The sequence below is a fragment of the Garra rufa genome, chromosome 17 (genome assembly GCF_049309525.1).
Source record: "Garra rufa chromosome 17, GarRuf1.0, whole genome shotgun sequence".
Classification (NCBI taxonomy): Eukaryota; Metazoa; Chordata; class Actinopteri; order Cypriniformes; family Cyprinidae; genus Garra; species Garra rufa.
This window is the reverse complement of record NC_133377.1, coordinates 39,102,587-39,129,321: the sequence shown is the minus strand read 5'-3', so window position 1 is coordinate 39,129,321 and position 26,735 is coordinate 39,102,587. Positions and strand designations below refer to the sequence as shown.

At 33.6% G+C, this 26,735-nt stretch overlaps 2 protein-coding genes and 1 long non-coding RNA gene across 5 annotated transcripts; all 3 read right to left on the bottom strand.

Moving 5' to 3' along the window:
* Positions 1–145: 145 nt before the first annotated feature.
* Positions 146–5,865, bottom strand: LOC141290139 (SLA class II histocompatibility antigen, DQ haplotype D beta chain-like). Its single transcript, XM_073822345.1, has 5 exons — positions 5,753–5,865; positions 3,820–4,089; positions 3,354–3,635; positions 413–529; positions 146–311 (listed from the first exon to the last, which is right to left on the bottom strand). Exons 1-5 carry the CDS (start codon positions 5,823–5,825, stop codon positions 286–288), a joined length of 768 nt encoding a protein of 255 aa, XP_073678446.1. The 5' UTR covers positions 5,826–5,865; the 3' UTR covers positions 146–285.
* A 1,858-nt stretch (positions 5,866–7,723) lies between these two features.
* brd2a (bromodomain containing 2a) lies at positions 7,724–22,405 on the bottom strand. Of its 3 annotated transcripts, none has more exons than XM_073822331.1 (12): positions 20,224–22,405; positions 17,409–17,706; positions 17,177–17,314; positions 16,840–16,984; positions 14,490–14,689; positions 13,785–14,357; positions 13,572–13,700; positions 12,331–12,564; positions 11,928–12,190; positions 11,514–11,842; positions 9,368–9,496; positions 7,724–9,276 (listed from the first exon to the last, which is right to left on the bottom strand). In XM_073822331.1, the coding sequence occupies exons 1-12, from the start codon at positions 20,253–20,255 to the stop codon at positions 9,146–9,148; spliced, it is 2,601 nt and encodes an 866-aa protein (XP_073678432.1). In that variant the 5' UTR covers positions 20,256–22,405; the 3' UTR covers positions 7,724–9,145. The 3 variants fall into 3 exon arrangements, with proteins under 3 accessions (XP_073678432.1, XP_073678433.1, XP_073678434.1); XM_073822332.1 differs by having other exon boundaries at positions 12,343–12,564; XM_073822333.1 differs by having other exon boundaries at positions 21,770–22,405.
* A 2,029-nt stretch (positions 22,406–24,434) lies between these two features.
* LOC141290357 (uncharacterized) lies at positions 24,435–26,227 on the bottom strand. Its single transcript, XR_012340107.1, has 4 exons — positions 25,661–26,227; positions 25,397–25,555; positions 25,195–25,288; positions 24,435–24,889 (listed from the first exon to the last, which is right to left on the bottom strand). It is a non-coding gene; the product is annotated as an uncharacterized lncRNA (long non-coding RNA).
* Positions 26,228–26,735: the final 508 nt, after the last annotated feature.

Sequence of the window (26,735 nt, the reverse complement as noted above, 5' to 3'; positions counted from 1 at the left end):
TGCATGTTTCCAGACACAATTTTATAAACCTCTTTGATATTTTGTTGCAATTTTGAGGCATGCATTTTGCATATTTTCTCTGTGTCCCTATAGTTTATTTAGAGCATTGTTTTTTTTATATATGTAAATGAGCCAGAGGCAATCATGCATAGGTAAGCCATTAAGTCTTTATTAAAATGAGCAACATACAGAAGGAAATAAAATATTTACATACACACACACACATATGCAAAAGCTGCATATGTGTGTCTGCTTTCAACCCTTAACATCACGTCATTTCAGCTCTCAATGCAGAGGAAGAGAGGTAAATCCTGGGGAAAGATGAGAATATTGTTTACATATTTTCTTCAGAGCTATCCTGAATTATCATAGTTTTATTATTATTTTGGGACTGATAGGGGTAGAGGTTTACCTCTGTGCTGTTTCTTGTAGTACCAGCACACAGCAGAAAGAGCCACAACAAGGCCGATAAAGAAAAAAGAGCAACCCACAACTATCTTTGTGATTCTGGCATCGAGAGCGCTGGAGTCTGAGCGTGAGAAAGACGAGTGATAGACATAAATAACCTGTTTTAACAGTGCATGCAAATCAGTAAACATACAATGCAAGAGAAAACAGCCGAACATCATGACTCTGAAAGCACGTGTGTGGATTTTACTAGCTGGAAACTTCTATAGTAATTCCAGCATGATTTCAGAAGAGCGGGTACTTCATGAACATGCAGGAGCTTTTGAAAGATGTGGCTTTGTATTTGTAGATGGGAAAAGAGGAAGTGTTGGAAACTTACATCTAGACCACATTTTGTTGGGTCCACTGCAAAAAAAAGCTGGTCTAACTTAGTATTTCTGTCTTGTTTCTTCTTTTGTCTTTATTCAGTTTTTTCCCCCTGAAAACAAGGCTTCTGTCATTTTGCTTATCTAGTAAGTGCATCCTAATTTAAGAATGTTTTGACTAGAAAGAAGAAATACCAAAATACTAAGTAATATTTGCACTTTAATAAGGTTTAGTTTTGTTTTGTTTTTTTGCAATTTTGCAATGTCATTTTAATATTATTTTTATACTGTTATAGTTTTTTATTGTATTTTTATTCTAATTTTAGTTTGATTATTAGCAATTTTATAAAATGTAGAGCTTTTCCCATTTTTTTATCATTATTCATATTTATTTTGTTATTGCCTCTACAGTTCCAGGGTTATTTCTATATTATTTAAATACTGTGATGATATTCTCATTAATATTTTAAATATTTGTATTAATATTATTATTAATAATTAATTCATTAATAGCTAGATTTTATTTTTGTATTTTCCATTTTTATTTAGTTAAATTTTTAATAATTCTGTTTTGCACCACATTTGGTACAAGTTCCAGAGTTATTTTTAATTTGATTTTTATTAAAATTTTAATTAGATTTAATTTTACTCCCTTGTCAATTTAATTCAAGTTATTTTAATATTATTTATATATTAATATACATAATATAATATACATTTTGTCATTTTTATCATTATTTATTATTTTTAATTAGCCTTTTATTTTAATTTTAGTAAAAATTTTAGTTTCACTTGTCAGTTCCAGTTTTAAATAACATTTTTGATTAATATTATTATTAATAATTAATTAATTAATTAATAGCTAGTTTTTGTTTTTCAATTGTTCCATTTTAATTCTGTTAAATTTTTAATAATTTTGTTATTATAGTTTGTATTCATCTTTTAATTTTTTCCTCAGTCAATATTAACTTAATTCTGTTATGCATGAGACTACATTTGTTGGGTCATAGACAAAATCCCTCTCCAGTTCCAGAGTTATTTTAATCGTATTTTTATTAATATTTTATTTAACTTGAATTTTATTTAAAAAAAAAAGTAAATTTTGATATGCATTGTGGCAAAAATCCTTTGTCAATTCCACTGTCATTTTAATATTATTTTTATATTTTTATAGCTTTTATTGTATTTTCAATTTTTATTAAAATTTTAGTTTGTTTGATTTTTTGGAATTTTGTATAATGTAGTGATATTTTTTGTTTATTTTTTAATCATTATTTAGCCTTTTAATTTTAGTTAAATTTTTATACATTTTGTTATTGCCTTGACAGTCCCAGTGATATTTTAATATTACTTAAACTGTGATATTTTCATTAATATTTTAAATATTTTTTATTTATATTATTATTAATAAATAGTTCATTAATTTATTATTCATTTTAGTTTAGCTTTATTTTTTTATAATTTTGCTTTAAACGAGACTACATTTGATGAGTTGTTGACAAAATACTTTCATTATTAATTATTTTAATTAGCCTTTTATTTTAATTTTAGTTACATTTGTAGTAATTTTGTCATTGCCTTGACAGTTCCATTGGTATTTTAATATTTTTTTAAATACTGTGACATTTTCATTAATATTTTAAGTATTTTTTTAATTTAAATTATTTTAAATGATTAATTAATAGTTTTTATTTCATTTCTATTTTATTTACCTTTTTATTTTAATTGTTTAATTTTTAGTAATTTTGTTTCGCACCAGACCACATTTGATGAGTTGTGGACAAAATACCTGTTAATTTACTAATATTTTGTATACTATTATAGGTTTTTCAATATAATTGAAAAAATTGTGGTATTTTGATTCATATTTTAAATATGTTTATTAAAATTGTTATCAATTACTAATTAACATCTAGTTTTTATTTGTGTACTTTCCAGTGTAATTTAGTTTAACTATTTTTTTTTATATATATACCAGACCACATCTAATGAGTCGGGGAACAAAATATCTGTTAATTTAATATTATTTAAATACTGTGGCATTTTATTATTATTATTTTTTATAATAATAACTAATAAACAGCTAGTTTTTGTTTTTGTATTTCCAATTTTAATTAAGTTAAATTTTTAGTCATGTAGTCAACCACTTTTAATGAGTCATGGAAAAAATATCTGTTATTTTAATATTATGTATATTCTATTATATCTTTCATTAATATTGTTAATTAGCTTTTATTTTTTATTTGTTGAGTCATGGACAAAATGCCTCTTCAGTTCTAGAGTTCCTTTAACATTTATTAAATTTTAATACAATTTTTATATTAATGAACTGTTATATTCATGTTTTAAGTTTTCATAAATATTACCATTTTTACTTTTAAGTGTAGTTCAAGTGCTTTTTATATTTTATTTTATTTCACTTTAATTTAAATAATAATAAAAAGGTTTAATCCTTTTAGTTAGCAGTATGTGAGATGTGAAATGTGCATTGACTGTCGCATATTCATCCTACCAATGACCACTGGTGAATTCCAGCAGTTATCTGATCAATAGTCAGTATTGATCAATAGCATGTCTCACCCCAATAAACGACGAGAGGTTCCTCCAGACCGCTGTGCTCCACTTGACAGCTCACTGTGACTCCTCTATGGAGCACCAGCTCCAGATATGAATGCATCTGGTAGCTCCAGTCTCCATTATCCATGAATTCAGTGGAGACCACGTCACCAGTGACCTCTGATCCGTCCAGCAGCCAGGTGACACTGATGGCCTGGGGATAGAAATCGAACGCATGGCACTCCAGCGTGCTCAGCTGACCGTAACGAGCCTTACCACTGGAGCGTACGATAACAACGGGCGGCACTGTTGAGAAGACAACAAGAGTAATGACAGTGAAACAAATCCATCAAATTTAACTGAAGCAACTCTCTACTTTCATTTCCTACTTTTGTAACTTCATTATTGTGCTCCAAAGCCAGAATACAAGCAGAGTTTATATTCTATCTGACTAAACTGAGCTAATTTGGGAGGAGTTGAGGTTGCTTACCCTTTCTCGTTTCACTTTTGATATAATATCTGGCATTAGCTTTGCACAGTGTTTCCACCTCCTCTTTACGCTCTTTCATCTTCCAGCTCTGATTGTTGTAATGGTCAGCATTAATAATCCCATACGCGTCATAACCAACATACTTCCCCAAACTCGAGTTATACATGCACAGGAGCTTTTGGTTGAAGACCAGCTTCACTGTGTAGACCATGTCAGACAAATCCTCTTTGCTAAACTCACATCCATCGATGTCCTGAAACACATAAACATCTGAAGGGAACAGACAATTATTCAAATAAATTCAGTATTAAATTAAGATGTTCTTGAAGGTTCAAAATGCCAAAGTAAAAACATCCAGAATGCATTATTTTTTATTTAGTACTGACCTGAATAAGATATTTCATGTAAAAGACAGTTGAATTGATAAAAATGACCCTGTTCAAAAGTTTACACACACTTGATTCTTAATACTGTGTTGTTACCTGAATGATCCACAGCTGTGTTTTTGTTTATTGATAGTTGTTCATAAGTCCCTTGTTTGCCCTGAACAGTTAAACTGCCTGCTGTTCTTCAGGAAAATCTTTCAGCTCCCACAAATTCTTTGGTTTTTCAGCATTTTGTGCAGTGACTGAGAGAGCTCAACGCACTGCAGCTTAAAGGAGGAGTTCACTTTCATAACAACAATTTACAGATAATGTACTCACCCCCCTTGTCATCCAAGATGTTCATGTCTTTATTTCCTCAGTCGTGAAGAAATTATGTTTTTTTTTTAGGACACCTTTTTCAGGATTTCTCTCTACATATAATGGATTCGTATGGTCTTATCTGGTTTCTTTCTTTGGAGCATCAGGGAGTGTTTGAACCTTCTATGAATGGATCACAAAATGGATCTCAAAATCATATTTTCATTTCAGTCATAGTCATTGTTGGAAAGATTTTAAATACACAAAAATGCTGAAAACCAAAGAATTTCGTGTGTGAGTGTCTGTGAGTGTGAGAGAGACCTCTGTGCACCTTGATACATCTGAGAAAATCAAAATAAGCACCTTAGCTCTCAGAACTATATGGTAAACAAAAAAAATATACTTCCTTTGTTTTTGTTTACTCCATGTAGTTCTGAGAGCTGAGGTGCTTATTTTGATTTTCTCAAACGTATCAAGGTGCACAAAGGTCTCTCTCACACTTTCACACACTTTAACACACTCACACACACACGCACACTATAATATGCTGTTATACTCGATAAAATCATAATAAAATAATAATAATAATAGTAGTCAGTCCGGCCCATGGAATTTTCTTTTATAAACCAACCCGGACCCCCATTAAAGAAAAGAAAATGATGTGGCCCACTCAGAAAATTTTGGGGACCCCTGGTATAAAGGCTCGGACTCGACTTAGGTGGACTTGAACCCAACACTAATTAAGTGTATGTAAACTTTTAAATGAGGTCATTTTTTATAAATTCAACTATTATCTTCTCTTGTGGACTACACGTAAACATCTTTCATACGAAATAAATAAGTGGGATCATACAAAACGCATGCTATTTTTATTTAGTACTGGCCTGAAGAATATTCTTCAGGCCAGTACTAAATAAAAATAGCATGCGTTTTGTATGATCCCACTTATTTTGGTAACATAATTAACATTTTGGAGATTCTGCAAGGAGTAGGCTATGTAAACTTTCGACCTCAACTGTTTTGAGTTCTCAAACTTACAGGATGTTTTAAGAGTCCAGAAATCAGAAATTTGATATTTTATTCATCTGGATTGAGGTTTTCGAAAGCTCAAACAGAAACGTACATTTAACAAACCAAAAGAAGAAGCTAAAATGTTTTCGATCAAATGATTAGTCACCGTAAATCTGCTAGACTGGCCCTACAAGTCAGTCCTGTCTTCATATAACATCATTTCAAGCAACTAAACTCACCTTTAGACGAAACACAACAAAAAGCAAAGCCCACCAGGACAAGTCCCAATCCGAGTGTCCTCCTCCTCCTCATTATCTCTGTGTTGTTCTTCAAGTGCTGTTTGAGGAGAAGAGTGTTGAAAGTCAGGCTGAATAACGAAAGCATTCATTCGCTTCACTGCTTTTGGATACTTCCTCATTAGTATCAATCACCAATGAGGCCAGGGAGAAAAAGTACACAATGCCTGTGAGAGTCTTTAAACAAGTTTTTATTTTTTATTTTTATTTTTTTTATGCACATTTCGGTTAAAGGATCTTGTTTTTAATTATTTTTTTTTTTTTTTTTTTTTACATTAAAACAGTTTTTATTCTCAGTAAAGAAATTAAGGAGCATTCAGTGTAAATTTAGTAAAGTAAATTAACTAAAGATAAATGGGAATGCTAATAGATGTTATGCTAACAGGTAAACCACTGATATTCAGCGTACAAAAACAATTACTGCCACCTTCTGTTAGCATTCCTAATAAATAAATGATCATTTATATTTTAAAATCAATGCTTAATGTTAGCAAAAAATAATTAAATAAAATATATGTATATATTCAATTATAATGATTTTTGTAAAACAAAAACAAAAACAAAAACACACACATATGTTGGGTCATGGACAAAATACCAGCTCAGTTTTAGTGTTATTTTAACATTTTTATTTATATACTACTTATATACTATTATGTTTTTTTCATTTATATTTTTTTCATTATCCATTATTTTTAATTAGCATTTTTTTAATATTCTGATAAATCCAGTGGTATTGTAATATTATTTAAATAATATTTTCATTAATATAAAAAATATTAATATTATTTATAATTAAATAATATATAGCTGTTTATTTTTGTATTTTCCATTTTATAATTTAATTTAATTTTTAAAGTAATTTTGTCTTGCACCAGATCACATTTGTTGGGTCATGGACAGTGTTATTTCAGTATTATATATATATATATATTTATCATTATTCATTTTTTTATTTAGCTTTTATTTTTTATATTTGCATTTTTTTTTTTTAAATTAATTTAGTTCCAGTTCCAGTGGTATTTTTAAATACCGTGATATTTTCATCAATATTTTCTTTAATATTATTATTTGTAATGAATTAGCTAGTTACTTTACTCTTTTTTTTTTTTCATTTTAATTTAGATGTTATTATATTAGGTATTAATATTTTCTATATTTTATTAGTATTATTACTAATTAATAGCTAGTATTTTTTTTTTTTGTATTTTCCATTTCCATTTAGTTAAATTTTTAGTAATGTTTTGCACCAGACCACATTTGATGAGTCGTGAACAAAAAATGTTTATATACTATTATTATAGTTTTGATTCATATATGTATATATATATATATATATATATGTATATATATATATATATATATATATATATATACACATACATACACATATACATACATATATATATAACAACTGTATATATAATTTAAGCACATTACATTATATTAGCTCTAGGTTCATTTTTTTAGATTTTGTTTGCATTTAATTTTACATAAATTATTAATTTTTTATTGATATATCTATGTATTTTAATTATATTTTATCACATTGTTATATAGAGTTTAAGCACATTGCATTATCTTACATTACATTAGCTCTAGGTCACGTTTTTTTATATTTAGTTTTAATTTAATTTTACATACATTTATTATTAGTATTTTTGATGTTTTGCCTTTTTTAAAATAGTTTGTCTACATACTTTACTAATTTTAGGTATTTAGTACAAGTTAAACTAAATGAAGAGAAATATGGCAACTAGCCTGAAATAGGTTTTTAAAATAATTTTTTCAATGGTTTTAACTATAACATCCCTATTTGCAATATATATTCCACTAAAAATATCTTTTCTATAAATCATATAGAAGTGTGCTAATGAAAAAACACACACCTGAAGAAACACTCAGAGCCTTAAATTGATGTTTTAAGGACATCTCACCCTCTTTATTAACGTGACATTTTTCAGATGAGAATAATGGTTGCACGAAGCATCTGTTCAGATGCTGCTCATACCTTGAGGTTTCATTTTGTTATGTTTTGCTGTTGATGTCTTCTTAAAAAACACACACAACAAGCTGTGGAAAAACCAGCCACAATACTAAAGAGTAGAGCTGAAGACAGTAGTAAACAAAAAAAAAAATAATGCAGGAAACAGAAATCGGGTCATATTGACAGATGCAAGCTGCGAGGTCATGAAACTGTTACATATGTACAAATTTTGAAAAAAACCCCCATCAAATTTCATTGTCATTGTTGTGTAACAGCATAAAACTGAAACTCTCTAAATATAAGGGTCACCTGGTTAAAATCATAAATTGTGCATTCTGGGCGAATAACAATTTACACGCTTCAAAAAAAAAAAAAAAAAAAAAAAAAAAAAAAAAACAGACTAAAAGTCAAAAACCAAGATTTACAAACAGTATTCCTATCAACACCTACATAAGCAGCTGTGTACCTCTCATAGTGCATCTAAGACGCTGTCCTGCTCTAGAAAGCATGACCGAAACCACGTGAACATAAAATAATTTATGCATCAAACAAATAATCAAACGCTCCTGTGGCTCGGCTGAATTCAACGAGCAAGATTCTGCATGTTTGTATATAAAACAATGGAAATATGAACCCATTCATTTGACCATGGGAAATAAAGCAGGCTGGATGGAGAGGTGATCATATTCAAGTTTTAAGACGCCACTGAAGCCAACAGAAATCCCTCTTGTCATAACTTCTCTCTGTACAGATGCCATTTGAACAGGTGGAGCTTTGTTTTTTCATTCAAATGCACGACTGAGCAGCAAAAACATTGATGTATGTGCAAAGTGTGTAAATGGGAAAACCACAGGATTCAATGGCACACGTATACATCACGCACTCGCTCATGCAAACAAAAGTGACAGCAGTTTCCACTCCAAGCCTTTTGTTTTCTTTAGGACAAAACTACTAAAAGGTCAAACGAAATGAGGGAGAGAGGGGAAAAAGCAACACAAAATTCACAAAAGAAAAAGTCAGATTTTTGTTTTCTTCCCTACCAGGGAATTGCTTAAAATTCTTCTTTATAAAAGAAAAATAGATATTTATATATCTTTGTACATGTATATACACAAAGTAAAGAAGGATGGACTAACAGAAAGGAGTCCCAAACTAGACGACGACGATGCCGTCCTGGTCCGCTTTTCCGTCAGATCCTTCTCCGTCTAACGTTTCCCAGAATGCTCTTCGACCTGCTTTTATACATCTAAAGAGAAACACTGCTGCTCTTCATTCAGTTAAGAGCAGAAACTCTATGCTATTCTGGGATGGAGTGCATGTTTTAATTGATGTCCATTCTATCGATCCGCTCAGCCCGAGTCTGAGTCACTGGTGTCAGAGGAGGAGGAAGAGGATGATGATGAAGAGGAGTCTGAGCTGGAACTGCTGGCGCTGAGACGAGACGCCACGGCGTGAGACTCGGCCGCAGTGGGCTTCTCCGCTGAGACAGAAAGAGAGATGTGTTATTTAGTTTGTCTCCTAAACCTGATTGTGAACCAGCACTGATGCTCTTTGAACATCTAGGGCCTTACCTTTGGTTTTCTGTGGTTTCTTGACAGAGTTGAGCTGGCCACTGACATCTTGCAGTCGTCTCTCCAGCTCCCTCTTCTTCTCCAAAGCGATTTCCTCACGGGATTTTCCTGCAGCAGATTTGACTGCCACTGGAAAACACAAGAAGCGCATTCAGGCAAATTTCCCATACAACTTCTTATTAACAATAGTTTTCGTTGAAGAATGCTGAATTTCCAAAAATGTTTTTCATAACTGATGATCCGCATATTAGAATGATTTCTGAAGGATCATGTGACACTAAAGACTAGAGTAATGATGCTGAAAATGTAGCTTTGATCACAGGAATAATTTACATTTTAAAATATATTCAAATAGAGAAGAGTTGTTTTAAATTGCGATGCTATTTCGTAATTTTTGATCAAATAAATGCAGCCTGGATGAGCATGAGATTTCTTCAAACATTTTTAAAATCCTATCAACCCCACACTTTTAAACAGTAGTGTATTATTGTTTTCTGTTCCTCTAAGTAATTACTTAACCTTGCATGAGTCACTTAAGCGATGACTCTTTCTGACATTGACATCAGTGGAGGAATGAAAGAACAGCATTGTGTTTGTTCACAGGAAATTAAGTAAAAACCATGTTCCATGAAGATTTTAGAAAACAGAATTTTAGAAATCCTACTGTAAATATATCAAAATGTAATTTTTGATTAGCATATCGCATTGTTAAGAACTTAATTTGGACAACTTTAGAGGTGATTTTTTTGCACCCTCAGATTTCAGATTTTCAAATAGATGTATCTCGGCCAGATATTGCCCTATCCTAACAAACCATACATCAATAGAAAACGTATTTATTGAGCTTTCATATGATGTATGCATCTCAGTTTTGTAAAATGTAACCGTATGGCTGGTTTTGTGGTCCAGGGTCACACACACACACACACACACATATATATATATAAAAAAGCAAATCAAAGGCATGAATATGTGAATATAAAAAGGTCTGACTTAGGTTGTTGAGTTTTGTTCATTAAAAATTAGTTTCTTCTAAGATCAAATATACACTACCAGTCAAAAGTTTTTGAACCGTAAGAATTTCATTTTTTTTTTTAAAGAAGTCTCTTCTGCTCATCAAGCCTGCACTTATTTGATCCAGCAAAAACAATCGGATTTTGATTTTTTTTTTTTTTACTATTTAACATAACCATTGTCTATTTTAATATATATTTGAAAATGTAATTTATTCCTGAATTTAAGCTGAATTTTGAATTTTCAGCATTATTACTCCAGTCACATGATCCTTCAGAAATCATTCTAATATGCTGGTTTGCTCTTCAAGAAACTTTATTATTATTATCATCATCATCATCAATAATTAAAACAGTTACGCACATTTTTTTTCTGAATAAATAGAAATGTCCAAAGATCAGCATTAATCTGAAATTAAATACTTATGTAATAAATTACATTTATTATAAGGAATAAATTGAATTTTAAAATAAGGCACACATTACATTTTAAAATATATTCAAATAAAAAAATTAAGTAGTAAAAATATTTAAACAATTTTACTGTTTTTGCTGTGCTTTAGATTAAATAAACAGGCTAGGTGAGCAGAAGAGATTCATTATTTTGTTCAAAATCTTAAAAAAATCAAAAACTTTTGAATGCTAGAAAGAAGCGCAGTAAGTAAATATGAAATGATTAGAAAAAAAGAAATGATGTAATACTCTCAAATTGAAACTAAACCACTAGCAGGTCACAGCAAGTCACTCAAGTCAGTACTGAGTGAGTCATTCAGTCATTCAACAGATATTTTCCAATGTCCAATTATTTCAGAAACTATTTTTTTTTAAATCACACAAAATAATAAGAAATATAAATAATTTATTATTAAATATTTCATATGTAATTTATTATTAACAAAACAATTATTAATTTAATTAATAAATAATAAAATGTAAATGTATTAATAAATAAACTATAGTAGTCAACATTTGAAGTGGATCAAAACCTTTCATCAAAGTAGTTCTAAAACCAAAACTAAACCCATTCTTGTTTTAGGACAACTTTGAACTGTTTTGATCCACTTCAAATGTTGACTACTATAAATTTAATTAACAGCCCTAGTCTGAATCCATCTCAATCAAAATAGTCTTACCATAAGGTTTTCGTGGTTTCTTCCGTAAACACATCATGACGTAGCGCTCAAGCTCACGCAGTGTGGATGGTTTGAGCGTCTCGAAGTCGATCTCGATCTCCTCTGGGTTGGTATCACGCAGCGAGGGCTCTCGCGATTGGATGATGTGAACAACGCGGCCCAGTTTCTCGCCCGGCAGCCGGTTGATGTCCAAACTAAGCTGCCGTTTCTCATCGTAACTCATGGGGCTGGTCTCCTCTTCCTCCTCAGAGTCATAGTGAGGCGTAAGACCGCCTTGGCTCATTTGGTGAGTGTTAAATGGGGCGGCAGCTTGAGATTTCTTTGAGGATCTAAAATAAAAAAAAATAAAAAAGGTTAGTTTGTTTTGTTTATTTTTGGGTGCACAGTTCACAGAATAATCACTGTTGGACATACTTGCTCTTGTTGCTCTTCTTATTGGAGCCCTTCTTGCCCTGAGTGGAGGTCGCTGATTTGCTGTTACTCCTGCTCTTTGGTGTCTTGGAGAGTTTTGGTGTTTTTGGCGGCCGAACGACTACCTCTTCCTCCACCATAGTCCTGGCCCGCTTGTGTTTCTCCAGCTTCTTCTTTTTCTTCTTGTCTTTCTTTTCTTTCTTCTTCTTGGGCTTGATGATGGGCGTGGAGGACAGCGCTGCCAGCTGCTCGTGCACCGCCCTCAACTGCAGACAAGCGAGCGAGTGAGTGTCACTGTGTTTTTTTTTCTAAACCCACAGCTACTGCAGCTCTCAGTAAATGTACAACTATGTCACATCTGTCAGTGCCGCTTAAACGTGCTTTGTTGGAAAAGTTCAGTCGCTACCTGTGTACACACCTGTTCCTGAAGCTGGGCCAGGCGATGCGCTCTCTCCTCCTCACTGTCAGAGCTTGGGCTGCTCTCGCTCTCACTCTCGCTGCTCACGTCGCTCTCTGACGACGAGGAGGAAGAGGAGGAGGAAGAGGAGGAGTGACCGCCCAGGCCGCCGCCCAGGGACGCAGGTGGGTGGGACTCCAGGGGCTCGTCCGGCATCTTGGCGAAGCGGAACTCGAAGACATCCTGAAATAGAAAGAAGAAAATTTTAATATCCAGCGCTGGACATACAGTTGGGGTCAAAAGTTTACATACAGCTTGTAGAATCTGCAAAATGTTAATTACTTTAACAAAATAAGTGTAAATATCTCTATTTAGTACTGACCGGTTTAAGATATTTTAAATAAAAGACATCTACATATAGTTCACAAGAGAAAACAATAGTTGCATTTATAAAAAAATTAACTCGTTCAAAGTTTACATACACTTTCTGAAGCATCGGTGAGCATTTGAACCATCTGTAATAGTTGCATGAGTCCCTCGGTTGTCCTTAGTGTGAAAAGATTGATCTCAAAATCATACGGTCATTGTTGGAAAAGGGTTCAAATACACAAAAATGCTGAAAAGCCAAAGAATTTGGGACCTGAATGATTTTTCTGATGAACAGTAGGCAGTTTAACTGTTCAGGACAAACAAGGGACTCATAAACTACTATGACTAAACAAAAAGACACAGCTGAGGATCATTCAGGTAACAGTGTTTTTTGGGGGTAAAAACAAGGTGATGGAAAGTCTGACTCTACACTCTTTACAATTACACACTGTATGAAGACCATAAGTCAATTTCAAAACGTACAAGTTTCAACACTGTTAAATGGAGCTTTTTCCTACTGAAAGTCTTTTGGAAAGACATGAACAATTCTAGCGTTATTCATTATTCATTACATGTTAACATAATTCTATGAACACACTGTACTTCTATCCCTCATAACTTAATTTTCTTTCCTGTCAAAAATGTAATTATGCGTTACCCTGACTGAGGTCTATATTAGGACATTCACTGTTTAATCATTTAACAAAAGATTTAATTAAGTAATGTATAAAAACGTTTATCGCTCGTGTCTGATGCGATACTTCAAAGCGTGCATAAAAACAGGGTGATGTAAACATAGCTAGTGTTAATGTTTTTGAAAATCTCTTTATTTGTCTTTATTAAAAAGAAACTTCTCAAATGACTTGGGCAAGCATGCGTACCTGTAATTTCCGTGCCATGGCCACCACATCATGATCTGGGGGATTGTACTTGTAACAGTTTGAGAACATTAGCCTGATGTCAGCAGCAAACTGCAATGCATCCCTGTACTCCCGATGATCCATTTTCCTCTGCAAGATGATAAAATCATCAGGTCTGATAATGCGCATTGCTGCATATTATTGTGCAACACATCTAAACCTATTCATACGAACCTTAATTGTGCTTAAATCCATGGGATACTTGATAATGTCATGATAGTCATGCAGTCCCAGAGAGGAAGCATCCACAGGCTTGTAGAAAGGCCAGGCGTAGGCCGCATGCTTCTTTGACAGCAGCTCTTTGAGAATCGTGCTGCAGTACCGTAGCTGCTGGCTTAGCTTCCCCCGCCGCACCGGCTGATGTTGGTTCTGGGAGTCGGGCAAATCTTTACGCGGTGGTTTGATGGGCCTGCCACTGCCACCTCGTCTTGCTGGCATTTTGTCTCCAACTAGGCCTCCGCCAAGTCCCATGCCTCCACCAAGACCCATGCCTCCACCAAGACCCATGCCTCCACCAAGACCCATGCTTCCACCAAGGCCCATGCCTCCGCCAAGGCCCATGCCACTTCCAAGACCCATGCTTAGGCCGAGGGACAGACTCTGGTTGGGGTCGGCACCCAAAGCGGAAAGGGTGAGCGGAGAGTCGCCGCCGCCCAGGCCGAGACCCATGCCACCTACACCCATAGTGAGTGGCATGCCTGTGGTGGTGGGGGTGGTTGTGTCTGCCTTGCGCTTGACACCCTTTTTCTATTGAAAAGATGGAGGACATTTAGCTAAATTGAATCTAGAATGCAAACAAATGTGTTGGCTTATGCTAGCTTATGTTGCATATGAAACCAAATTTATGCGTTTATGTTTTTTGGAAAGAAGTGGCTTTACCTTTGCAGTCGGTTGGGTAGGTGGCAGGCCCATCAATGCAGGGGTGCTGTGTGAAGTGGGATGCAAAGTCTTGGTTATAAGCGTCTGCGGTGGGGTGGAAAGGATCGAGTCTGGGGTGTCTGGAGTGGGAGGGGAATACGCCGACTGGGACACGGAAGATATAGCAGGGACCTGATGAGCTGTTGTGAATCCACCTGAGACTAAAAGAGAGACAAGAAATGCATAAGCATGAAGGCAGACGAGCAGCCAATAAACACCAGTAACAATTAAAGTTTATGCAAAACATTTGTAATTACTCGGAGTGAAAATATAAAAGGAGCAATTAGTTGAAGGCAGACAAACAGCCAATAAACAACAGCACCAATTAAACTTCATGCAAATCAAGAGTACTTACTCATTAATATTTGTATTATATAAATAATATAATTAATTAATGATATTTCATTAATATTTTTAATCATTTAAAAAGCACTACACTACAATTTTAACATTTTTTACAATTATTTTTAAGTTTTTATACATTAAATAGTTTAAAAGGTCTATAAAATAAAATTGCATTAATGTATGTATGTGTGTGTGTGTGTGTGTAAAATTGAGATTTACAGATGTGGGAAAGTCACAAAAATGATAATTTCTTTGGTTAAAATTACACATTAATTAGTCACATATTAACTATTTACAAAATTACATTACAAATCATATAATTACAATATTATTACATAATTCCATTATATTAACGCATATAATTATGTAAAATATATGTCAAATGTATTCAGAAAACGTTTATGACTTCCTAGGCTTTTTTTTTTTTTTTTCTCAGATGTGGAAATAATTTTAATTATAAAACATTTTTGGATACATATATAAATATGTATTTTTTATATATAATTTTTTTTAAACTACAATTTTAAAATGTATTTCTTACCTTATTTTTGTTTTTATACATTAAAAAGTTTCAAAGGTCTAATCATTACAATTTTATCAATGTAACATGCATGTATGTGCACAAAATTCAGACTTTTAGAAAATATGAAAGTCACAAAAATTAACAAAATCCTAAAAAGAGGTTAAAATTACATTAATTAGTTGCATGTCAACTACTTAAGTAAATTTTAAATCATATAATTATATGATTACATATTTACACTATATTAATACATAAAGTATAATTATATAAAATATATGTCAGATGTATTCAGAAAATATCTGACTTCTGAATTTTTATTTTTAATTATAATTTTTTTTATAGCATATATATGTGCTATAATTTAGAAATTGGTAATAAAATATGACAAGAACTCATGAGTGAAACTGTGCCAGAACAAATTCATCAAGATATTGTCAGACAACTTTGATAGAAAGGTTTAAATCTTGTTTAAAAAACTTGGTCAGGTCAAAGTGTATGAATAATTTCTGGTCTCAAATGTTTATTCCACAGTATGAACAATTTTTGGGTATAATATGTCAGCTTACTTTTTTTGCTATCCTCACTTACATAGTCTGTGTTTGTGTGTGTTTTAACAAAAAAATGTTTTTATACATTAAATAGTTTCAAAAGTCTATAAATTACCATTTTTTATATAAAATTAGCTGCATGTTAATTAGTTGTATATTTACATAATTACATTATAAATCATTTAATTACAATATGACTACATAATTACATTATATTAACACAAAGAATTATATTAAATGCGTGTCAAATGCATTCAGAAAATGTCTATGACCTCCTAGGCTTTTGTTCATTTTCCAGATCTGGAAATTATCATTTTAATTATATATCTTTTTTATTTAACCCCTTAACTGTCACTCCCATTTTTGAACAGAGACGTGAAAATGAAGAATTCAAACTTAAATTTGTATATTTCATGAATGAAAATATTTTGTAATATGATTTTGATGACCATTTTTCATGTTAATGCAATGTCTGATTTTAAAATGGCTTTCAAAGAATGAATTTTGAGATTTTAAGTTTTCAACTGATATATATAATTCCTCGTGATTTCTAAAGTGTGATAGGGAATAAGGCAACAAGGAATTCTGTTTGTGACAAAGGTCAGAACTCATGTTATGAAGTAGATTTTTGAGGTGCACTCTTGTCATAAATGAATTATTATTTTTCCTACATAATTTGTAACTCAAAAATGTTAAATATCTATTTAAGAGCCTAAGACCTTTCCAACAATATACGTAGGCATCCCACAGAGTGGACGGGTGACAGTTAAGGGGATACATATTACCTTTATTTTTAGTTATTTTAGTTTTACATAAAACCATGACCATGAGAATCCTGTAAACTGCTCTCTTCACCAGTTCATTCAGGTTCACCTGTTTTTCTCCCTATTCTTACTTGATTTGTGGCCTTTTTTAGGTTTGCCCAGTTTGCCCCTAGCGACAGGTGCAGGAATCTCTTCTTCCTCTTGGGGCATCTGTGCAACCTTCTGTAGAAAAGCCTTCTCCAGAGACTGAGCCATCAGGACGATGTCATCTGTTGGCTGTAATAAACAGACGACTATTAGATCACATGCCAGTCTCTAGACAATATTAGTGAAGCGAGTAATTGCTCCATAACAGGCTGGGCAGAAGACCTGAGCAAAAAAATCCAAAGCGTCGAAAAAACAACGCTGAACGCTTACAGACCTTTTCAGCTAAACATAAATGAACTGACTTTTCTGACTTTGACTGACCTTGTTGTAGATGTAGCAGTTGGTAAACATGGTGTTGAAATCCTGCAAGCATTCGCTGGCACTGCGGTAGAAGTTGTTTTCCAGTCTTTTCTTGATAGTCCCCATATCCATGGGCTGCTTAATGATGTTATAATAATCCTGCATAAAATACAAATTAGAAAAATTGTTAAATATTTAAACTCAGCTTAATAAGTCTCCCAAAGAGTCCATTCTGGATCAAGACCCAACTTACAGGCAGGTTGAGCTTGGCAGCATCCACCGGCTCATGGAAAGGCCAGGCGAAGTGATGCCTCCACAGCGTCTTCTGTAAAGCCTTCTGGAGGAACTGCAACTGGTTGGTCATGCGGCCCTGGCGATTGGGGTCCCTCACAGGGGGTTGAGGGGGCCCCGACTGAGGAACCTGTGGCAGGGCAGGTCCTTCAAACCCCTCGTACAGCAGCGACGGCTTGCGGATGCGTTTGCCGGGAGTGGAGAGGGTGTGCTCCATCATCATGGTGACCCCCTGCATGCCGTCGCACCCGCCCAGAGAGCTGTGGAGCACAGGAAAGGTGAGCATGACTATAACTATAAACAGAAACAACTAACAACTTTGTGATTAAATGAGATGAAATGTGAAACTGCACCAAATATGAAAAGCCATGACTCAAACTCTGACTAATTGTGCATCTTGCTTATGTGGACCAAACATACACACAACTGCCCCTTCAGCGGTCCGTCTGTCCAGACATGAGTTATACTAGGACACATTCCAGACTGACACACCACAGTCCTACTGGAAACTGGGGGTGGGGATTTAAACAGACCTGATAACCCAGATCAAGTCTTGTTTGTGTTTATCTGAAGATTTAGCCAATGAGAATGCAGACGTCAAAATAAATATTTTGAAACATGAATCAGTTATTCCTGTCCTCCTGCTTAATTTTACTAATTATTCACACTGGTGTTTTATTATTGAAGTCAGTAGATTTAACAAAGGCGTATTTTCCTCATTAATCCTTCAAAACACAGGGAGCATTACTCCACCGTTGTATCATCTCATTTAAAGTGATTATATATACTTAAATACCCCATACATAATTGTAATAATGGCTCTTAACTTCAATATTTTAACAAATATGAATTCTGAACTCATGTATACAGAAATTAAGTGCATTTAAAAGCACTTGATGTACTATATTTAAAAAAAAAAAAAACACTTGTTAAAATGCACTGCACTCAGTAATTTCGTTTCAATCACATTTTTTAATACTTTTTAACGTGATGGCATTAAGACCCTAATTTCCTTCCAAGACTTACCTTCTGAAGACTAACTTTAAAGTGAACGAGTTGGTTGCATCGAATTTATCACATCTGCATTCTCTTGGGACTCATTCTCAGTGTATATTGGGATTGCACAGATAGCACATAGTGATGCAACATTTGTAAAATCATTGCAGATGTTTCATAATTTTAATAACAATACTACAAACACAAAACACTCAAGGTGGGCGTTTACTCAGTTTGCAGAAATGTTGCTTTCATGCCTTCCAGCCAGTTTCTGTAGGTGAAGGTTTGCATACCTGCCCAGTGTGGACTGAGTGTCATTTAATGAACTAAAGAATACTAGTTAAAATAACTTTGTAAATCCAACACAAGGCACATTTAAGCTTGAAATCTTTAGTTAAGTTAAACATATTAAATACACTTTCAAAACAACTTAAGAAGAGTTTAATCATATGTTTAATTTAAACAATGCTAAATGATACAAAAATCACAAAGTGTTCACATTTAAAATTTTTATTTTCAGTCAAGTAAATATTGGTACACAAACAATGTTTGAAAAAAATAAAATAAATATAAGAACAAATAGGTCTAATTAGTCTGTCCCATCTAGTGCATGCTGGTTGGGAGGGGGCAGATGGTAGGTTTCAGGCGGTTCATTTAACTAGTCGCGTTGCTAAGCAACCAAAAGCGAAACAACCCCACAAATTATTCAGTGTTGTGACATTAGATTTCACAAATCAATGGCGCTCGCCACCAAACGAAGCCGTGAGGATCAAAAAGCCTCAAGCTTTTTGATAGAGCTGCGGCCTTTCCACGCTATAAAATGTTGACAAAAGTCCACGTGGTGCGAGGCGGAAGCTCAAAACAAGACGCGTTTCAGAATGACTAAAACGTCTGGTGAAACTAAAACTGGTCAACATACTATGCATAAACAATCACATTAATATAACAAAAGCGAAAATAACACCCAATGCTTAGATATATTTAACGTTACTAGTTTTCTTAGTCAAGGCATCGCCTTGTGACCTAAATCTATGATTTACATAGCATTGAAATATAAAGATATTGCACTGAAATACAACACCGATCGAATACCATAACGCTAGACAGTATTTTAATCCACCGATCAAACTCAAAACCACATGGTGACTGTAACACACGTACGGAAGAACTGATGGATGCATAATATAATACATTAGAAAACACTTTTGACTAAATCATCCATAACAAATTTAAAATAACGAGTCGGGAACGACTAAAATGATTGGAGATACTAAATACGATAAAGCACTAAAACACTAGATGCTGGTTGCTGTTAGCATTAGCCAGCCATGCTAATTTCCCGTTCGCACCGCAGCACTGTATGCTTAACGACATACAATCAGTTATACAATTCAAACGAGTCTCAGATAAGAAAAATGGGTTAGTATGCTCCGTTTGAACACAAACAGAATATCTGTAATGTTAAATAAACTGTCTGTCTCTGGGAGCGAAAGCGCGCCTGCGCACTAAACGCGGGCTTTGGTAGTTAAAAATCCGAGTTTAAAAACTTGAAGACTAACGTAACGTTAGTCGCGTACTGACGTCGTAAAAATGAAAGTCTCCAACATCACCGCCATTAGAAAGTGAAAGGCAATGCAGATTTAATACTCCAGTATGTCACTTGATGTTATCACGACAGCGATTAAAATAAAATAATTCCGAAAGATGCCGAATTATGACAATATCCCACCAACATTTTCGTTCACAGAACAAGTGCAATGTCATTTTACTCCAACCGGTACCTGTCAAAGGGCGGGCTAATGGCCGTCTCCATCGGGATGGATCCGGATTCTGTTTATAAACCGGTTTCGTTCGAGTATCCGAGTTTCGCGGCCTTGTTTTCCTGACTTCCTCTATCCTCCAGCTCAGAGCTACAATGAAATGGCGACGTTAAGGCTCCGCCCGACTTTTTATAAACCCGTCGAAGGCTCCATTGGCTGATGTAACGCCATACGTACACGCCTACGCGAATTCTACAGGCCTACCTATCTGTCAATCAAATAAGCCACGCCCACACATCCCGGAGAGCACGATTTGTGGATTTAAACTACATTATTTCGCACAAAACACTTGTCTAAGCATCGCTACTGCTGTAGATATAAGACTAACATCCAGTAAAACATTTTCGCAAATAATTAAAAAACTTTAGAGATGCTGTAACACTTCCAGAAACGCTGTGTTTCTCAACAGTTTTGTGTTACGTCAACAGACTTCTCTGATTGGCTACTCAAACTAAGGCGCGATCATCCAGGGCAGGTTGGAAATACGCCATTGGCTCACCAGATTAGTCACGCGTAACACACAAATGCAGCACACACACATACAATTGACCTCGCCTTACAGCCAGTTCCTCATCAACGGCCTGTAAATCACAAAAATACTGACTTAAAAGCTCGAACATCTAAAGGCAACCTCGTGATGTTGTTGCAACATCCATAAAGACCGTAAAAAGGCCTAAAAGAGCCAAAAACATATCTCATTAAAAAGTCCGCTTTTTGACCAAATGTAAGATAACACGTAGCAAACTCAGACCTAACATTACAAAAGCAAACAAAAAAGGCGATGCCCTTCTCTCTGTCGATTCAATATGGCCTACAAGGAGTGTCCTCCATAAAATGACGCAGCAACTTTGGCTCTTCAAACGACGACACGTATTAGTTAAAACACGATTATAATACCAAAATACATACAAAACTCACTAAAGTTATTCAAATTAATACATATTCTGATTAAATTCAGAACTTAACATACAATCTAGAAAAAAAAAACCGAGTATTGCGTTTAGGCCAACGTCGAGTTCTAACTACCAAAGTCAAAATGAGCCACAATACCGAAAATACCTTCGATACTCCTTACATTTTCTGCCTGTTCTGTTAAAAGTCCATCGTTATTAACAAATCTCGTCGAGGTTTTTACCTCAGACCCTATACTTTTTTAGAGGACGCTTAAAACACACAGATTAAAAGATATCCTGTCCTGATAGCCATTAACAAATAAACGTCTTAAAGTGATAGGACAACCTATATTTTAAAACGATTTTTAAATTAAAACCGTTAAGGACGACGTACTTTTTTTGAAAAATATACTGCCGCCCATCCCCCACTCACCAAGGTTAGAGATTTGAAACAATGTCATCGGTTGTGGGAAACAAAATAAAGCACTAAACCGACCAAATTGTTCTTCGTCTATACATTATTTAAATCAAAACGTCTATTTAAATTATTAACAATGTTGTACAACAACTGAATTTAGTTTTCTCAAAATAAATCTAAATCTCTCAACATATACCTCTATCCAGATTAAGTGAATTGAAAATAAAAAGGTAAATCAAAATATGTCGAATTCCTCATTGTTGGAAAAAAATCCTGATTTTCTTCTCGTCTTCAGCCACGTTTCTTTATTCAACACATTTCCCTCAAACATGTCCGACTTCTTCTTCCCCATTCATTGGATCGAAGTGGGGGCAGGGAGAGTCATGTGATCACCCTCAGAGCTATCCGCGTGGCTTAAACTGGTTTTAGCCAGAAATTCCCGAAAACACGTCTTCTTTTCGAGATACATTGCATACGAGAGCATTCTCTAGCGATTAAAGACTTGATCTTTAAAAATCCATAAAGTGTAAACTTGTAATTAGTCAGCAACGTTGATAAATCCAGAACAAAGAAAATATGGCTGTCGTTGCCGCGCCATGATTGGATAGAGCCGATCACGTGTCTCGCAAACCATCGCGCCATCGCAAAAAATAAACCTGATTACTTTTGCGCCGAGATTATCTTCTTGGATGATATAATCCTATTCAATTCGATTCCTCCAAATGCTCTGAATATTGAAATTCAGATTAGAAAAGCGTCTAGAAAAAAGTTTATAGGAGCACGACAAATCCACGTAATCAATAGCTTTCATCTGCCTTGAATGTAATCCTCTCTGCGCATGTGCAGTTTCATTCGACTCCCCTTCCCCCGAAACCTCGCTGCTGGTTGTGAGCTAAAATAGGAAACTTGTTCTGTGACTATTTAATTTGACTGATTACAAAATATAGCTACATTGAGATCGGAAATAATTTCAGTAATTAGGCAAACATGTAGGCTACTTAATAAGCAAAAATAAAATATAATACACAATTATCATTTTAAATTATTATTTATGTCTATATTATATAAAGAAAATAATCTAATAATAAAAGTTATATACCAGTCAATTTTTTTTTTTGATTTTTAAGATGTTTTAAAGATATCTCTTCTGTCCACCAAGCCTGCATTTATTTGGTCCCAAAAACAGCAAAGCATATATATAAAAATACACACACACACACACACACACACACACACACACACATATATATATATATATATATATATATATATATATATATATATATATATACAATTATTAATATTTGAAAACGTTTTTAAAAACTTTTTTCAAGATTCTTTGATGAATAGAAAGATCCAAAGATCAGCCTTTATCTAAATTAAAAAGCTTTTGTAACATTATACACTATACCATTCAAATATGCTTTAAATTGATCAAAAGTGATGATACAGACATTTATAATGTTACAAAAGATTTCTATTTCAGATAAATGCTGTTCTTCTGAACTTTCTAGTCATCAAAGAAACCTGAAAAAAATAAAATAAGCTGTTTTCAACTTAATAATAATAATAAATGTTTCTGAGCAGCAAATCAGAATATTAGAATGATTTCTGAAGGATCATGTGACTGGAGTAATGATGCTAAAAATTCAGCTTTGAAATCAGGAATAAATTACATATTAAAATATATTAAAACAGAAAACATTATTTAACAATATTTCAAATTTGTATAGTTTTTGCTATACCTTGAATCCAATAAATGCAGGCTTGGTAAGTAGAAGAGACTTTTGTTTTGACTGGTAGTGTATAGACTAAAAATGTTTGTGGTTCTAAAATATTAGTCAGCAGAATATCACTTCAGGAGGTTTACCTTTTAAAAGAATACCATATAGTTATTCAACTATGTTTTCCTACATCTAACAATATCTGTTAGAACAGCATGACAAATGGGAAAGTACAAGCCTGGCCTGTCACTCATGTCCCACACAAATGAGCACAGACAACACTAACCCAGTCTGACTCAGCGTCACAAGGCAACTTGGCCAGAAGCGGAAAACGTTGCTATGGAGGCTCTCGCTCACACACGCTGTCTTTTTCCTAATAGCTGGATGTTCTTGGCAATAGACACAGCGGTGAAGGATAGCATACACTTTTACAATGTAATTCTCCATGCTTGGTTTTAGGTGAGGGGTGTTATATTGGTATGCATATTTTGCAATTTTGCAAAAAAAAAAAAAAAAAAGCAAGGCAATTGGCAGTTTTACTCTAGTTAACTTCTGTAGGCCTACTTCATATCCTTTCCATTGCAATGTTTGAGCATGCTTGTGTATTTTTTTTTTACCCTGTAAAGCCTAATGTGTGTTTGTGTGTTCAGTTTATTGAACTTGAAATTAAAAATACAATAAAAACTTTACTTTTTAAAGGCCCAAACTGAGCAAAAATGTGCTAAATACTGCAGATGTTATTTATGAGGCCAAAAAGTAAGATGAAATTCTGATAGCTTGTATTGTAAATAAATGACATTGTTAAAATAATAATACAAACTACTTACAGTGGGGAAAATAAGTACACTGTAAAATGTAATAAGTTGACTTTACTTAGAAAAAGTGAGGAAACCGATTGCCTTAAAATTTCCAAGTAAAGTAGAGTATTAATGTTTAGTTGGCATTACTTTAACACAATTTGTAGGGACAACTTGTTAATCAAGTATACTTAAGTACTGTTGACTTAAAATCATTATTTGAGTTAACTTTCTATTAGTGTTCACATTACTAGGAAAATATTAGGAAACTGATTGCCTTAAAAATCCCAAGTAAGCTAAACTTAAAACAATAAGTTAAGACAAAAAGCAACAACTGAACTTGAGTTTAACAGTTTATTATAAATTAAATCTCTTCAGGTACTACAGCAAACAAAGTCAGATGACCCAACTCTGTAAACAGTTTTTTGATATACAAAAACCACATTGTTACTGATGTTAATCTCAAACAGCCTCAACTTATATCAACAGCAGGTTGTTAAGTGACTGTAGTTTTGGTTTCAAAGATTTGTGTCCAAGAATGAGAAACACTCTCTGAATAAAACCAAAGGTGTTCTTGAGCTGTGGAGGGTACTCCAAATTCAGTGCATATATCAGCCCAAAAAGTAGACACATGGGATCTGGAAGATTCTCAAGATCATCCATCACGATGATTCCTTCCAAGATGATTGCGGTGTTTGAAGCCTCCAAATGCAGTGCTTATGGGGAATCCTGGGAATCTTCTGGTATTACAGACAGTATCCCAATGGAAATCTGGGGTGTGTCACATTCGAAGTCCTAATTAAAAAAAGGAATAGCAATATTACAATTCTTGTTACATTATAAATGGGAAATCTCACAAAAGTATATGTCACCTAAAGAATCAGGACCATCTCTTGAGCCATGTTCTACGTACAACTAATAAAAACTGTTGTTAAATTACATTGTAGAAATTTGACAAAAATTAATAGTACAAAGGCTTGATTAAGAAATGTGAAACAAAAGCAGAATTTACTTATCTGGTCCAAATTAAGAAGTTGCCTAAAACATAATCGAATGCCTATATGTGATGTTTGTGTGGGGGTTATAGTAAAGGTACTTACCAGTGCTCTTGTAAAAAAAGTTAGAGGCTTCTTCTCCAAGAATGAGTAGAAGGCCACGAAGAACTTCTCTGCGCTTTGCAGTAATGTCAGTGCTCTGAAAAAAAAAAAGATAAAATTACATTTTATAGTGTATGTATAACATAAAATTATGAAATCAGTTAATAAGACAATTTAGTTTAAGAAAGAAAAGTGATAAGCTTACCACAGGTTTGATTTGCTGAAGAAATTCAGAGCGTCTTTTTCCAACAGCCCCTTTCTTGCTCTCAAAAATGTCCAGAAATCGTGAAGCATGTTAATCGAGTGCAGAGAATAATTCTTGCTTGAGGTTTTTGCTTGTAATTAAATTAAACTCTGAATTGATCTGTAAAAGGAATTGAACAAGTTCGAGAGTAGCTTCCATGATTTATGCTATAATGCTTTAATAGAATAGATCTCTTTTCATAGGAAAAAAACAAACAATACTTACACTTCCATTGCATGTCTCATCATCTAGTAAGATCTGCAAGTAAAAGAATATGTATTATTATCATCATACATCTAAAATAACATTCAAATATAAATCAGTGAATCAGAGTAATCAGTAATGTTTTAGTCAGGCACTGCACACATTTGCCCTCATTCTTGAAAGTTTCATGAAAATATACAAATATATTTACGGAAAACTGCGTAAACCAGACATTCATGAAAAAGCTAATCTGGATTTCACAAATGATTTATAAATCACAGATTTGACCATCAAACATGTGTCTGTTATTAAATCACAATCATTAAATAGCATATGTGTGCCATTCACTCAGCATTATCTCCCTTTCAATAAATTGTCTATATGCAAACTGTGACAGCACTTTGATGGTGCAGCGTTTTTCAGCTGAGATGCTGATATGGATTATCCACAGTTTAATATATTACACCAGCATCTGGTTTTGCATCTAGTTTGTTCTATCAACAATTACTGAATATACAAATGCAGTCACACAGGCAATATTAACCTCTTCTTTTTTTGTTCAGTAGTTGTGAATGTAGGATGTGAGAGTTAAAAATATTTTTGCACACAATTTTAACTAAAAGCAGTTTGCTTAAAAGAATACAGAAACATTGTATATTTCAAACACAATTTACATGTGCTTGGAAGTAGGTGTAAAACCTACTAACATTTGGAAAACACTTTCATGAACCAAAGATTTTCCATCAGAACGGAATTAACAACTTACACATTAGCTGAATTTTCAAGAATGAGGCCATTCAAAACAATAACTTGATTAAAAAAAATGCAGCCAAAGATGCAGTGATTAGCAAATGTTAGACTGCTCATTTCGATGAACACAATCCAGCACAATCCAACAATTTGATAAAAAAATATAACATCCAATTTTGCTATGTAGCTGTACTTTACTTACTCTGATTATTACATGGTCGATTACTGTATATTAAGCAACTGAAAAAGATAAAAAAACACGAGATGACTCACCTCTCCATGTGGTTCTCCCATCGTCAGATGCACTGCCACAAATCAACGCTACCTAATGGTGGAACTGTGCATA